This window comes from Mastigoproctus giganteus, chromosome 1 (assembly GCF_048544385.1).
Source record: "Mastigoproctus giganteus isolate SK-2022 chromosome 1, ASM4854438v1, whole genome shotgun sequence".
In the NCBI taxonomy this organism is placed as follows: domain Eukaryota; kingdom Metazoa; phylum Arthropoda; class Arachnida; order Uropygi; family Thelyphonidae; genus Mastigoproctus; species Mastigoproctus giganteus.
In genome coordinates, this window is record NC_143575.1 from 222817606 (window position 1) to 222833680 (window position 16075).

At 37.0% G+C, this 16075-nt stretch overlaps 1 protein-coding gene across 3 annotated transcripts in view; it reads right to left on the reverse strand.

The window, feature by feature from the left end:
* The window catches only part of LOC150091543 (RWD domain-containing protein 4), a 108832-nt gene that overhangs the window by 41401 nt on the left and 51356 nt on the right, over positions 1-16075 (reverse strand). For all 3 annotated transcript variants that reach the window (XM_090384490.1, XM_090384496.1, XM_090384486.1), the window contains exon 5: positions 1139-1184. In XM_090384490.1, the coding sequence (XP_090240616.1) occupies positions 1139-1184 (46 nt within the window). The remainder of the gene's footprint in view (positions 1-1138; positions 1185-16075) is intronic.

The following is a 16075-nucleotide window of genomic DNA, read 5'->3' on the forward strand; positions in this document are numbered from 1 at the left end:
AAGAAAATTGGCCTGTTCTGTAAAATAAAACTATTCAGAATTTTTATGTTTTCTCATGTTTCTGCACACGCAGGAAGAAATATCTTCAATTTGAGACCAAATCACAGTTAGATCTATCATATGCAATGGCTACAGCTAGCTGTAACCGTTACAAAAATTTCACAATTGGTAGAAGAGTTTTATTATTATTATTTTTTTTTTTTTGGAACAAAGGACACGATTATGCGACTGTGCAAATTGTTAATCAGTTAAATAGTTGATCAGAAAAAAATGCCTTATCAACTTACACAACTTAACAGTTAACATCTTCCTGTGGCTCCATTTATGAAGTGAATGTTGAACTATTCTTGTTCAAAATTCCAAATAAAACTATTTGGAATTTTTAAATTTTAACAACTTCGTGCGCACCTAGGAAGAAATATCTTCAATTCGAGATCACTTCCAGCCTGATCGGTTAAGCCTATCGTTCGCACTGACTGTCAAAAGAAAACAGCTTCAGGTTTTACAATGTCCCACATTTAAGGAAGAAATCGTCTTAATAAGTTAACTGTTTTACCTTAACTTCTTTTGTACAGAGGGCAATCGTTCTGTTCTACTGAAACAAATGTATCCCAGAGTTACAGCATACACCAAATTAAAAGTAATAAAAACAAAAATTTTAACCAACTTTTAGAAGAATGTTTGTTCAACATTTATAGATTTTTTTTCTTTAAATTTTATAAATAACATATAATTCAATACATTTTGCATGATAAAATTGTGTGTTGAAATGACAATGCACATATATATATATATATATATACACACACACACACCAAATATATATATATTTGGTGTATATATAATTGTGTGTGTTGAAATGACAATGCACATATATATATATATATATACACCAAGTATATTTCAGAAAGGTAGAGATTCACAATGGCTAAACATATGCCAATCATAATTAAGAACAACACATACACAAAGATAGAAAAGATCATTTGATAAATTCCAGAGTAGCAAAATAAAAATAAACTTCCTCTAATTAAGATTTCATTATTTTCTGAATAAATAAGGAGGCTTTTTTTTTTTTTGCATTAATTACATTTTTAATGTACATTTATGCAGTTAGATGAGTAATTTGTGGACTCACCTCTTCATGCAATCCAGATAAAATTACATTTTTAACTTCTGGTACTCTGAAAAAATTCAGAATAATTTACATGAGATTTTAAAACATGAAAGGCATTTAAAAAGAGTATTCTCATGTATTTTATTTGTCCCTATGACTTTTTTTACTACCAAATCTTTAACCAATATCTTATGTGGACACACACTGTTATTTTGTCTATTAAAATATCATATTCTGTCAAGTAAATCTCACATGATACTAGGCCAGTATTACAACATTATGATAACAGCAGGTAATACACTGGATACCCCTCCCCTTTAAAAATACACCGATGAGCCAAAACATTATGATCAGTGAGTCGTTATGCAAATCAAAGCAACTGCAGGGACACGGTATAAAAAAACACCTGATACAGAGCTCCATTAATCAGTGTTACTCTTGTTCTTCAGATGCGAAAAGCAGCGAACTTCAGCAAGTTTGACAAAGGGCAAACTGTAATGACCACACGACTGGGTCAGAGCATATCCGAAACAGCACGGCTGGTGGGATGCTCACATTCAGCCATGGTTAGTACCTACCAAAAGTGGTCCGAGGAGGGGAAACCCACGAACTGCCAGCAAGGCATTGGATGACCAAGGCTCATCAATGCTCAAGGTGAGCAAAGGCTCTCCCGGATGATACGTGGCAACAGAAGGGCGACTCACTGGTAATTGGAATGCTGGTGACAGGAGTAATGTGTCACAACACCCTGCTGAAAATGGGGCTGTGTAGCTGCACGCTGCTCAAAGTGCCTATGCTAACCACAGCTCACCGGCGACAGTGCCTACCATGGGCACGCGAGCATTGAAACTAGACCTTGAGTGATTGGAAGAAGGTTGTCTGGTCCGATGAACCACATTTCCTGTTGCACCATGTGGACGGCCAGGTAAGTGTGCATCATTTACCTGAGGAAGTGATAGTGCCTGGATGCACCATGGGACGAAAACAAGCCGGTGGCGGGGGTGTCATGCTTTGGGCGATGTTCTGCTGGAATACCCTGGGTCCAGTCATCCATGTGCTGGGCACTCTGACGTCTACCACCTACCTAAACATTATTGCTGACCGGGTACACCCTTTCATGGCAACGGTCTTCCCCTCTGGCAGTGCTGTCTTTCAGCAGGATAATGCGCTATGCCACACCACCCGGATTGTTCAAAACTGGCTCATGGAACATGAGTAACACTTCCAGGTATTACCCTGGCCTCCAAATTCCCCACACATCAATCCCATTGAGCATCTGTGGTTTGTGTTGGAACAGCAACTCTGATCTGCAGCATCTCAACCAAAGACCTTGCAGGAGTTAAAGGATCTGCTGGTTACGTGTTGGTACCAGATTTAGAAGTACCACAAGACACATTTAGAAATCTTGTAGCATCCATGCCTTGCCGGGTACGAGCTATTTTGGCTGAACATGGAGGACCAACATCATATTAGGTAGGTGGTCATAATGTTTTGGCTCATCGATGTATACAGTTAAAGCTCTTTATAGCGACCCAGGGGAACAAGAAAAACAGTTATGTTGAAAGAACAATATATCGATACTTCATAAAAAATTAGAAAAGTTCAAAATAACCTGTAAAAATGTATTGTTTCAGCGGCAGAGCATGTTTTAAAAGAGAATTATGATGGAATGTGATAGCAGTTAATTTACTAGTCTGCAATTAAAAAAATAAAAAAATTTGCAAGGCACCTCCGTGGGCAGGAGCGGCAGTGCGTAGCACACGCTTCTTGATTAGACCGGGGGTTCGAGCCCGTGACCACCAAATACGGAAAGGTCAGGGAATGACCACCGCATATCCCGGGAGCAATATGGCCATAGTTGCTAATGCTCCTAAAAACCAAATAACAACAACAGCAATTAAAAAAAAATTATGTACAAGTTTAATTCCTGATGGGCATTCTTCAACAAAACTTGCTCAAACACAGTAGGTTTCATCTTATCACTAGAAATTCTACTATGTCTGCAATGAGTTCCTCTTCATTCATTAATGTGTTCTGATAGGCGTTTGAGAGTTTGAAGAATATGGTAGATGCCCTCGAAGGAATTAAAATGATGGGGGGCATCAACCACTCAGCTTCCCAGATCAACACTAGAGCTCACACTTGTGCGTCAGACAACACAGCAGCAATTTCCAAGATAGAATGTACAGGTCCCAGAGGAGGTGGTTATTGTTGGTGACTCTATTGTCAGGGTAACAGGAAATATGTTATGCAAAAAGGATAGGTGGAATAGAAACAGGGTATGTTTGCCAGGGGCAAAAGTAGATGATATTGTAGAGCAGATATCTTTTAAGGACACAAAAGGTGATATTGTTGTACACATTGGCACCAATGATATTAAGGAGAAGTGATCTGAAGACTTACTTAACAAGTACAGGACAAGGTTGGGAAAAAGTTGCAAGTTAGAACTAAATTTGAAAGTGTCTGCAATTCTGCCCAGAGATGATAAGAGGGAGTATATGTTGAGAGGCTTGTCAATCAATTCGGCTCTGGAGAGAATGTGCAAGACTCCTGGGGTAGAATTTTTTCTCAGCATGGTCTGTGCTTGTTAACAGGAGAGACTGTTTTTACAGGGATACGCTTGAATTATAAGGGGTGCAAGAATATTTGCTGATGCTATCGAAGCAGTGGTAGGTGGGTTGGAAAACTGCTAGCTTGGGGGGATTTTGATTTGATTTGATTTCGTAGTTGTTGGCGCATCGGCTTCTGTGGCCATATTGCACCTCTCAAGGTTTTTGCAGTACTTTGATACAAGCCCGAGGCGGGAATCGAACCCGCGACCTTTGGGTTGCCGGGCAGGTACTTTACCCACTCGGCTAGCCCGGTCGGCCTTGGGGGGATACACAGACTAATAGATTAACTAGAGCCACAGGCAAAGGTGAAAGTGAGTCTTGCATTGCTACTATTGGTACATGCACCAGCCTGGAAAGCAAGGTGGCTAGGACTTCAGGCCCTGCTATGGGTCATCATGGAACAAATAAATACATTGGCTGTGTTAGGGTACTAAAAGTAAGAACATGTTCATATATATATATATGCATGTACATTAATGCTAGATGCATTGTAAATAAATTTGAAGCTGATTAAGTTATCAAATGCAAACATTGTAAGAATAGAAGAAACATTGTGTCACTCATACATTAGCATTAGTAGTAGCATATGATGCAAGAAAGGAAGCTTACACAGCATCAGCCAAAAAAAAAAAAAAAAAAAAAACAACACACTTCCCATTTCACTTATCCATTCACTCCAGTTCTTCCTTGAATTTATTTAAGCTATCAATTTCCACAACAACAGATGGAGGTTTGTTCCATCAATCAACCACTCGCCAGCTAAAGGTAAATTTGCACACACATATTTGGCAACTGTCTTTCCTCAATTTGAATTTATGCCCCCCTCATGTGCATAGTCTGAGCAAGAGGAAGAAACCCCATCAGCACTGAGCTTGCTCAAACCAATCAAAGCCTTACCTCAATCAGATCCCTTTGCAGGTGCCTAGTCTCCAGATGCTGCAATTTGCTCAACTTAAGCCTTTATCAGCAAGAGCACCCCTTTGTTCCCCTCACCAATCTTACTGCCATTCTTTGTACTCGTTCCATCAGCTCTACATCCTTTCTAAAATGAGGCCTCCAGACCTGTATACAAAGGGAAAATTACCTCCTTATCACTGCTAGCAAAATTCCTGTATATCATTAACAAAACCCCATGAGCTGTTCTGGCAGCCTGTCTGCACTGCTCAGAAAACTTCATATCTGACTGCACAATTACCCCCAGGTCTTTTTCATTCTACCCTAACCTGAGTGTGGTACCACACAGTTAGTACCTTACTCTGGGGTTACTGCTACCCATTTGCAGTATTTTGCAATTATCAATGTTAAACTTCATTTGCCACTTCTCAGCCCATCTGCCCAAATTTTCTAGAGCCTGTTGCAGCAGCATAGTCATTATTGTCATTAAAAAGGCACCTGGGGATGGATGGAATCTATCCAATTATTTTAAGGGAGACAGCAACAGAGGTAATCAAACTCTCAGCCATAATTATGAGAGCATCCTTGGATTCAGGGGAGGTTCCTATGGACTGGAGATGTGTGAATGTATCCCCAATTCATAAAGGGGGATGGATCAAAAGGTGATGTGAGTAATTACAGACCTGTTAGCTTAACGTTTCTTCCAGGGAAAATAATGGTTAAAGATGTAATGCAGAACAATCTGGACAAGCATACAATTATACTGCAATCAGCACTGATTTGTTAAGGGGCAGTCTTGTCTAACCAATCTAATAGGTTACTATAATGCAGTGACCAAGGAGCTGGATGCAGAAAATAATTGACATCATAATACAGTTGTGCCCCTGTATCTGCTGATTCAGTTACCTGTGGGGAAGAAAAAAAAAAACTTAACATGTACTACTTGCGTGTCCAATGGGATGCTTCCTTTTATTTTTTACGATGTTGATTTTAAATCGAATAGCTTCCCTTTATTTTTTGGAATGTCGCATATGGTTTGGTCACCAACATTATAATGGTTCGTTAGAAATTTAACAGATGCACAGTTTTCAAACTTTTGAATAATTTCAAGTTTTTGTTTAATTTGAAAGCACAACTCTTGCATTTGCCCTTCATTTTTGCAATTTCTAAACAAAAAAAAAAGTTACTATTAAAAAAAAAAAAAAAAATTCTGACATCTCTAATAGGTTACTATAATGCAGTGACCAAGCATCTGGATGCAGAAAATAATTCGGACATCATAATACAGTTGTGCCCCTGTATCTGCTGATTCAGTTACCCACAGTTAACTGCAGGAAAAAAACTGAAAAAAATCTTAACATGTACTACTTGCGTGTCCAACGGGATCCTTCCCTTTATTTTTTATGATGTTGGTTTTAAATCGAATAGCTTCCCTTTATTTTTTACATCGCCTAAATAAATAAACAAAATTTGTCCTTTTGCAGTGCGACAGAACACAACAGTTGATGCGACGCATTAAATCAAACTAAACATTTGGTCCTTTTTTTTTTTTTTTTTGAGCGGTAGGTGTGAAGACAGTGGGAGTGGTAAGATAATAGGTACACTAATCTCCCAATGACAACTTATAATGCCGGTTCTTGTCACTTATTTAAGACTTGCAAAATATCTGTTTATACCTATTCCAGTTATTACTTGAATTTTATGATTTCTGGCTGATTTTTTTTTTTTTTTCTAATTTGGAGTCTTGAAGTGTCCCAGTTAATCCAATCCCAGTAAATCTAGAGTCTACTGCACTTTATTATTACCGTATTTAATGTTGGTAATGTCTTACTGTGTGTTTAATTTATCAATTAAACTTTATTATACGTATGTATATACAAGAAAATCACGTTATATATGGGGTCAGCAGGTGTTCGCTTATATCAGCAGTTTCAGCCATCCACGGTAGGTCTTGGAACATATCCCCTGCAGATACAAGGGATCTTACTGTACTTGGATTTGAGAAAGGCTTTCGATACTGTTGCACATAAAAAACTGTTGTACAAACTGGAGCAATGTGGCATTAAGGGCAAGTTACTGCTATGGATAAAGGAATGGTTAAGTAATAGTAATCGCGGCATGTGATGCAAGAAAGCAAGCGTATGAGCTTATGTAGCATCAGCCAAAAAAAAAAAAAAAAAAAAAAAAATCACAACCATTTACTCTAAATGTCTGTTCAATTCTTCCTTAAATTTATTTAACATATCAACTTCCACAACGACAGACGGAAGTTTTGTTCCAGCAATTAACCACCTGCTGGCTAAAGGCAAATTTCTGCACATCTATTCTACAGCTCTGTCTTTCCTCAATTTGAATTTATGCCCCCTTAGGTTCGTAATCTAAATAAGTGGAAGAATCCCATCAGAATTCAGTGTGCTTAACCCATTCAAGGCCTTATACACCTCAATCAGATCACCCCGCAGGTGCCTAGTCTCCAGCCGCTGCAATTTGCAGAACTAAAGCCTCTCTTGGTAAGAGGATCCCTTCATTCTTTCACCAATCTTGTTGCCCTTCTCTGTACACGCTGAAGCAAATCTACATCCTTCCTAAAATGAGGCCTCCAGACCTGTATGCAGTACTCAAGGAATGGCCCGACCATTGTCTTATACAGGACAATCACCTCCTTTTCCCTGCTAGCAAAATTCCTGTATATCATTGACAAAACCCCATAAACTGCTCTTGCAGCCTGTCTGCATTGTTCAGAAAACTTCATATCTGACTGCACAATTTCTCCCAGGTCTTTTTCATTTTCTACCACCCTAAGTGGGGTAATAGTGTGGTACCACACAGTTAGTACTTTACTCTGGGGTTACTTCTACCCATATGCAGTACTTTGCATTTGTCAATGTTATGTAGGTGGTAGATGACTTTCATCAACCGGTGAAACACCACCACTTTGCTTATTGGAGGCTTGAAGTGGTGAAACCCATGTTTAGTCTCTAGAGCAAAGTTTCCGGCATCCCCCTCCCCCCATACTTCTCCTTCAACCCATGCACGGTACTAAGTACTATAGGTTTTGATACCTTTCGTGTTTGGGATTTTCATAAAAAAAAAAAAAAAAAACTTCAGTTGCCACTTCTCAGCCCATCTTCCCAAATTTTCTAGATCCTGTTGCAGTAGCACACTGCCATTACTGTCATCAACAACCCTGCCAACCTTTGTATCATCTGCAAACTTTGACACTAAGCCTGATATACTTTCATAAATATCATTGATAAATATACAAAACAACAGTGGACCCAACACCGAACCCAGTGGGACTCTGCTAATAACATTAGTCCACGAAGAGCAGCGCCCACTGATTACCACCCTCTGTCTTCTCCCACTCAACCATCCTTTTATCCATTGTAGCAACTTACCTTTAATACCATTCTGCTCCAATTTGTACAGTAGTCTTCCATGCGCAACAGTGCAAAAGCTTTCCTGAAATCCAAGTATATGATATCAAAATTATTTTTTGCATCCAGTTCCTTTGTAACCACATCATAATAACCAATCAAATTTGTCAGACAAGACTTTCCCTTAACAAACCCATGCTGTGTCTGAATTATTGCTGCAGTCTTGTCTAGATGATCCTGCAATGCATCTTTAACCAGTGACTCCATTATTTTACCCGGAACAGAAGTTAAGCTAACTGGTCTGTAATTACTCGTGTCACCCTTCGATATCCCTTTGTGAATTGTGGATACATTTGCACATCTCCAGTCTGTGGGGGGGCCTCCCCAGAGTCCAAGGATGATCTCATAATTATGGAAAAGGGTTTGCTCAGTTCCTTTGCTACCTCTTTTAATATAACTGGATAGATTCCATCCACCCCAGGTGCCTTTCTTATGTTTAACTTCAACAATTTCTCCTTCACTTTGCTCTCAGTTATTACAAAATCATTAAGCACCCTGCTACAATTTTATAACCTTCTGGCATTTTCAATCCTTAATAACTCCTCATGTGTGAATGTAGATGCAAAATACTCATTCAGTTTGTCAGCTATCTGAGCAGGATCATAACAGTCGAACCACCAATGTCAAGTGGACCAATCTGATTCATCCCCTTCCTTTCAGAGTTTACATAAGTAAAGAAGTCTTCGCCGTTTTTCTTTGCATCCTTTGCCAAGGATTTCTCGTAATCAGCCTTCGCTTGCTTAACTTCCTTTGTGACGTGATTACAGACTAGCTTATATCTGCCATAGGCTTCTGTGTCACCAGCTAATTTATATACATCCCATGCATTTTTCTTATCTGTCACAAGCCTCATTAGTTCATCTGACATCCATTTAGGCCTAAACCTTTAACTATATTTCTTAGTTGGTATGAAAAGCCTAGTAGTTTCCATGATTAATTCCTTAAAAGAAGACAGAGTAATTTATCAATGGGCACTGCTCTTTGTGGACTAATATTATTAATGGTGTTTCCCAGGGTTCAGTGCTAGGCCCATTGTTGTAGTAGTAGTAGTGGCATGTGATGAAAGAAAGCATGTGTATGAGCTTATGCAGCATCAGCCAAAAAAAAAAAAAAAAAAAAAAAAAATCACACCATTCCCTCCAAATGCCTGTCCAGTTCCTCCCTAAATTTATTCAACCTATCAACTTCCACGACAGATGGAAGTTTGTTCCAGCAATTAACCGCCCGCTGGCTAAAGGCAAATTTCTGCACATCTATTCTACATCTGTCTTTTCTTAATTTGAATTTATGCCCCCTTAGGTTCGTAATCTGAACAAGTGGAAGGATCCCATCAGAATTCAGTGTGCCATTGTTTTCAATATTTATCAACGATACTGATGAAGATATATCAGGATTAATGTCTCAGTTTGCAGATGATGCAAAAGTTGGCAGGGTGGTTAATGACAGTCATTAGCTACTATAACAAGATCTAGGAAACATGTTTTCCCTCTAAGTTTAGGCAATGATGCACACCATCAAAATTTTATTAACTATTATCACTCTTCTTTGTGATTAACAGAGGAAGCATGTGTGAAGCTTTATTTGTTGCATCATTCAAAGCAACAAATCCAGCATGTTTGAAACAGTTTGCAATCACTTTTTTTCAACTTCATCCCATGCTGAAACACATAAATATATTGCCTGCAGCCTGTCAATTTTGCACTGTACTTTGCTTTCAAGAGACAGCATAATTTTGTTCTGAACAGCATTCTTTGATAATCTTTCTTAAGCACTGGAGTCTGCCTTGATCATGTGGCTGAATAACTGAAGTCATGCAGGCAATGAGGGGTGCAGTTATATATAAAAATCTAATTTTTTCTTTTCTCTCCACTCCTTTTCTGATCTAAAACTCTGATGCATTCTTTGTAGATTTTTGATGATATCCAAGCCTTTGGTTTGTTCCATACATAGTTGACAAACTTTCAATCTGTTAAAGCTGTCCAATGATTAGAAGAGAAGCTTCTCTATACCAGACATGTTTGCTGCTAGGAGAATGGTAATCCATTGTTTTGTCTTTTCCCTGACACTATATTTTTCATCATTAAATGCATTTAATCTGGTATGTCAAAACAAAAACCAACAAGTATCGTCAGCACTGAAGATGTCATTCTGGTATATGAACAGAATGACCAGTAAAAAACATTTTTTAAATGACCCTCGTTCCTTTTTAGTTTTAGTGCTGATTGCAGCATCTTCACTGTGCACTTTTTTGAATGACATGACAAGATTAATCTTCAATACTCATATGATGTGCAAACTATTCAGCCTTAGTTTTTAAAAAGTTTTTGTTTACAGGAACTTTTTTTTGCATGCACCATTAGCTGTTCCAAGATTACCTTTTCAAGATCCAGATCCTACCCAGCACAACAGATTTTTTTAAGATTTCAATCTGTTTTTGATCTTTCAGAAAGGTGGGAAGTATACTTTCAGGATTGCCAGTTTGGCAATCCTAAGCGTACACTGCATGTAAAGACTGACATGCCATTATCTACAGCTTGTAAAATCTTAATTTTGTCTCAACTGGCAAGGCGCCTCCATAGCCAGGTGGGCAGGAGCAGCAATGCGTAGCACACGCTTCTTGATTAGACAGGGGTTCGAGCCGGTGACCACCAAATACGGAGGATGCGGAAAGGTCAGGGAATGACCACCGCATATCCCCGGAGCAATATGGCCTTAGTTGCTAATGCTCCTAAAAACCAAATAACAAACAAACAACAGCAACTGGCAAAGCTACTTCATAGGGGCAACATCAATAAATATCATATATCTGATATTTATTGATATAAAATTTCCATATCAAATATATATATTGGCAATTCATGATTCATTGCTTCAATTGGCAATTGAAGCTCATCATTAGCTTCAATAAATTAGTGTTCTATCATTTATAAATGTGGATATTGTGATAAAAAAAATAAATAAATAAAAAGCAAGTTAAAGTGATGGAAATTTTTGAGCTTAGAGAATTCATTTGTCTTTCATGGTCATTATGACAAATATAAAATAGCATTAGGTTTATGGGAAATTGGCCAGGACCTACAACATGCTGAGATGTTAAAAAAAAAGAGGATCACTATAAAGACCTTAGACTGTATAATATATTCTTATTTCTTTCATTTATTATTTCAATTTATTTTTGCTATACAGTCTATAGCTTTTGCTATAGGCTATATAGCTATCAAAATACAAAGTAACTTCTATATAGCAATGCTTCTTCACAAATTTTCACAGTTTTGCTAATCAAGATCAGAAATCTAGAAACAAGCTCTCAATCTTCTGATGATGTTATTTATTTAAAAATACTAGTTAAAGACAACTCTTGATTAAGCATGTTTCTCCTATCGTGAGTATTAAACCCATAGCATTTGCTCATGGCACATGAAAACTTGCTGGCCATAAAATACACAGAACAAGGCAGTCCTCAATTTACTAGTGTAACAGAAAATGTCACTCTTTTATGTCTTATATAACCATATATAAAATAAAATAAATATATAAAGAAAAATAAAAAATAAATATACACTCCATACATACTGTATAATGAGATAAATATGATGTTTATTGTAAGGTGCAAAGGTACATGCAGGTACCCTGACTTTACAAAAACCTTCAGGCAGCACTAAGCCAGGGATTCTCAGGTTAAACTTAATTCCATTATGCCAACAAGTGTGAGAAACTGCCAATTTATATCATTGCCAATGATACAAATAACGACAAACTGACAATTATATATTGTTAGATATATAAATAAAAGTGATTCACTTTAAGCCTTTTGTTGCAATTATGGAGTCCATTTGTCTAGATTGTAAATGCATGAGTTATAAAATTTGTAAAAAAATGTGTGTTCTCTTTATTCATTTATGATGAGATATAAAAAAAAAAATAATAAAAAAAAACATTAATTTAATGTACTTACCCATTTTTTGCTTTTTGTTTTTCCATACCTTCTGATCAATTTTTTTTTTTTTTTAAATTATGTCAGAAAATGGATTTTTCTTCCACTCATATACCTTTAGTAGCATGTTGTCCCAATACAGTCTTACCTTTTGACTGTGTTTCTTTAATACTTTTTTTTGTTTGAAGAATCAGAATTATCTGTTTACAGTTTACTCACCAGTAGATGGACATCTTTATGTTCAGAATATATGGTATAAACATTTTGGACTTGTGTGCACGTGTTTTTTTTTTTTTTTTTTTTTTTTGGTTGCTTGTTTTTCTTGCGTAGCTGGGAGAAAACCTAGTTTGGTTGAAAGAAATCTGATTATAGTACAGGGAATTTTGCTTACTTCAGCTTTAACCATTAATTAGATTCTAGCATCAACAGTAGTGTTAGCATCACACAGAGTACTAGCAGTGTGGAATTGCAAATCTACTCAAAACTTTTTTAAATATCATTCAGGTTATGTTTGCCTGTCTTCTGCCATAAGGATTTTCAAGGAAGGATCTATAACTTTTAAATATCTTATTCATTCTCCTTAAATAGCATCAATAAAAATTTGAAACAACAGAACATCTGTCTTGTAATTCTCTTTTACATTTATATGAAAATATGCCGTGACAAGAATAATTCTGATATCTTTATTCTATGTTGAGTGGGAATAAAAGTTTTAAAAATACATATAAAAATAATGCTTGCCAATGTCAATCTTCTGATTCCATGTTCTATTTTTTAAGAAAGAAATTTGAGGAATATCTACTTTTGTCTCTAAATTTCCTTTTGCTTATTACATTGGAAGAAAGAAGAACAGTAGAAGTGATAAATAAGGAAGAGGAAAGGTTAATTTGGTGACCTTGGGATGACAAATGGAAGTGACCAAGATCACTTCCATTTGTCATCCCAAGCAGAGGTCATTTTCTGTAGATTCTTGACCCTGTTTAAACTACTTAAATCAAAATTTTATCTGGTATTCAGAAGGGGAAGCATCATCATATACAGCTTTCATTCATTTGTGAATAATATTTGCTCCATTCCCTTCTTTTGTCAAAAATTTCATGATGGCTCAATGCTCCAATTCCAACATCCATGTTTTGGGTTGGCTACCTTAAACCTCTTCTATTATTTCATACTATGCTGTATTGAGTTGGACCTGTGCAAATAAACTAGACAATTATAACAGTGTGATAAAAACCATATATATAGTTTTTATATATACCAAGCATATTTGTAGGCATGCTTACCGAACGACTTCTCATATAATATGGGCATACAGAAAGGATGGGAGGGGAAAGATTGGCTGAACAGATATTTGAAGCAAAAATTAATGGCTGAAGTACAGAAGGTTTTTTTTTTTTTTTTGTTAGTTGTTGGCACATCAGCTTCTGTGGCCATAATGCACCTCCCAAAGTTTTTGCATTTACTCTGATCCAAGTCCAAGGTGGGATTCAAACCCGTGACCTTTGGGTTGCCAGACAGGCACTTTACCCACCCGGCTAACCCAGTCGGCAGTCCAGAAGGTAGGCCAAGAGGAAGGTGAATCAATGGTGAAGCAAGCATTAGAGGAATGAGAGGTCTGGTTATTGATAAAGATCTAATAGAAAATAGGCTAGTATGGAGGAAAATAATGAACAAAAGGCTATTAGTCCAGAAAAATTGATTTGTATATATCGAAGTGATCTGTACTTCTATTGATAGAAGAGATTTGGATGATGATGACTTTAGCTCGATAAGCTCAAATGATATAACAGGAGTTTACTGCATCACATACAAACAAAAAGACTTGCTGCAAATAGCAAAAATCCACAAATAACTGATGCCCCCTCCCTGGTTACCCCTTCTCATAAAAACATTTTTATTTTTAAAGTGAATGTACACCGAACAGTGTTCAGTGTTGAATAGAAGTTCAGTGGCTTATTTCTTCCACACCTTTTTTAGGGGATATTTTCCTTCTTGTAAATGCTAATAAAATAAAAATAAGAGAAATTAATAAAATGATTTATTATTAAATTTGTCAACGCATTTAAATCAAAACTAAAGAAAAATAATTTTTAATTATCCTATGTATATGAACACACATATCTTATTAGTTAACAAAGGAAAAATATTAATCTTTTTTACGAAAAAACAGTATTATAGGGAGCTGCTTCTTTTTTCGCTTCATTTCTTTGTACAGCATGGTGTACAGCGCGAATGCCTGTTCCAATTCTTGAGTAATTTTCGTACTCTTCTATTGAAGGATCTAATTCACAGACTCTGTGCTTTAAATTTCTAGTCTTTAAATAGATCTGCAAAAGATTCTAGCGTCCATTGGTTCACATTCGTTTCCTCTTCTTTTTCTTCTACATCAGTTGAACTTTGTATAAGTTCGTCAAGATCCTCTTGTGCTAACTCATAATTATGCTCTTGTAAGAGTTCTTCTACCTCCCTACGTAGAAGAATCCACTTCAATGCAATGTAGCATGTTAACAATTTTTTGTATTTCTTGGTCAGCAGAAGGAATTTTCGTGGAATTTTTCACAGCTTCCGGCCATAACTTTTTCCAGCATGCATTGACCAAGTCCTGTTTTAGTTCCTTCAGTGCTTCTTTTAACTGTGACAATGCAATCTTCAATATTGAATTTTTTTCAGCTCTGCATAACTCCATTTGAATTTTCTTCCATTGCATTGAAAATTTGACAAAAACACAATTTTGTGTAATGAGCTTTGAACATCTGAATTATACCTTGATCTAATGGTTGAATGAGAGAAGTTTTGTTAGGTTTTTTTTTTTTTTTTTTATGAAAACCCCAAACATTAGAGGAATTAGAATCTATAGTACTTAGTACCGTGCTTGGGTTGGAGGTTGAGAAAGCGAAAGAAGATATTTGTTGACATTAGACTTGAACTTCCTTAGACTGAAATTTTCAGGAAATACATATGAAGGAAAGTTGTTCCAGAAAATGGCAGTTGAATGAATAAACGAGGAAGATGAAAAGTTGGTTCTGTGAGTTTGAAGTTGGACAGTAAATGGATGTTGGTGGCACGTGTTTGGACTGTTTTGAAAGAGAGAGAGCAGGAATTATAGAAGCCAATTCAGAAGAACAGTGCCCATGGAAGTATCTGTAGAAAAGGCATGCAGCAGAAACAGTACATCTATGAGACAGAGAGTGGAGAGACTCTGTTAGAGAGGAGTCATTAATTAACCTAACTGCCCTCTACTGAATGGAATCTAGAAGCCTGAGAGAGGTTTTGGGGGCACCACCCCAGATGTGGGAACAATATTCCATGGTAGGGTGGATTTGCGATTTGTACAGAGTGAACAGCTGTTTGGAAGAAAAGTAACTCCTAGAGCAAAAGAGAAAATCAGGCTTTTTAGATGCAGAGGAAGCAATATATGTAATATGCTTATGCCAAGAGAGATTAGAAGTCAGGGTAATCCCCAAAAGAGATATATCATTTTTTCTAGAAACCGGAGTGTCACCAAAGATAAGCATAGGAGCAGAAAAATCCTTTTTGCTAGATATAAGACAAGACTGAGTTTTAGAAAGATTTAAATCAATTAAGTTGTCTTTGCCCCACTGGAGAATTACCTGGAGATCGGTATTTAAGGAATTGGTAATGGATATTTGAGAAGTTGAAGCTGATTGAGCAGGGCAAGGTTTCTCAAATTGGAAAGTGGAATGCAATGTGCTATCATCGGCAAAACTAAGGATAGGATTTGCAGTCAATGGAAGAAGGTCATTAATATACAAGAGGAAAAAAAATTAACCTCGGGGGACACCAGCATTAGTAGAGAAGTTAGAAGACAGGGAGCCGTCTACCATCACCCTCAGTGAGCGATCAGAGAGAAAACTGGATAACCAATTACAAAAATCAGTTGGCAAACCATAAGATGGAAGCTTGTTTAGAAGACCTTTATGCCAAACACGATCGAAAGCCTTTGAGATGTCAAGAGCAACTGTTTGTGTTTCACCAAACTTTTCCATTGAATTTGTCCATAAATGGGTAACATAAGCCAGAATATCACCAGTGGATCAACACTGACGGAATCCATACTGGC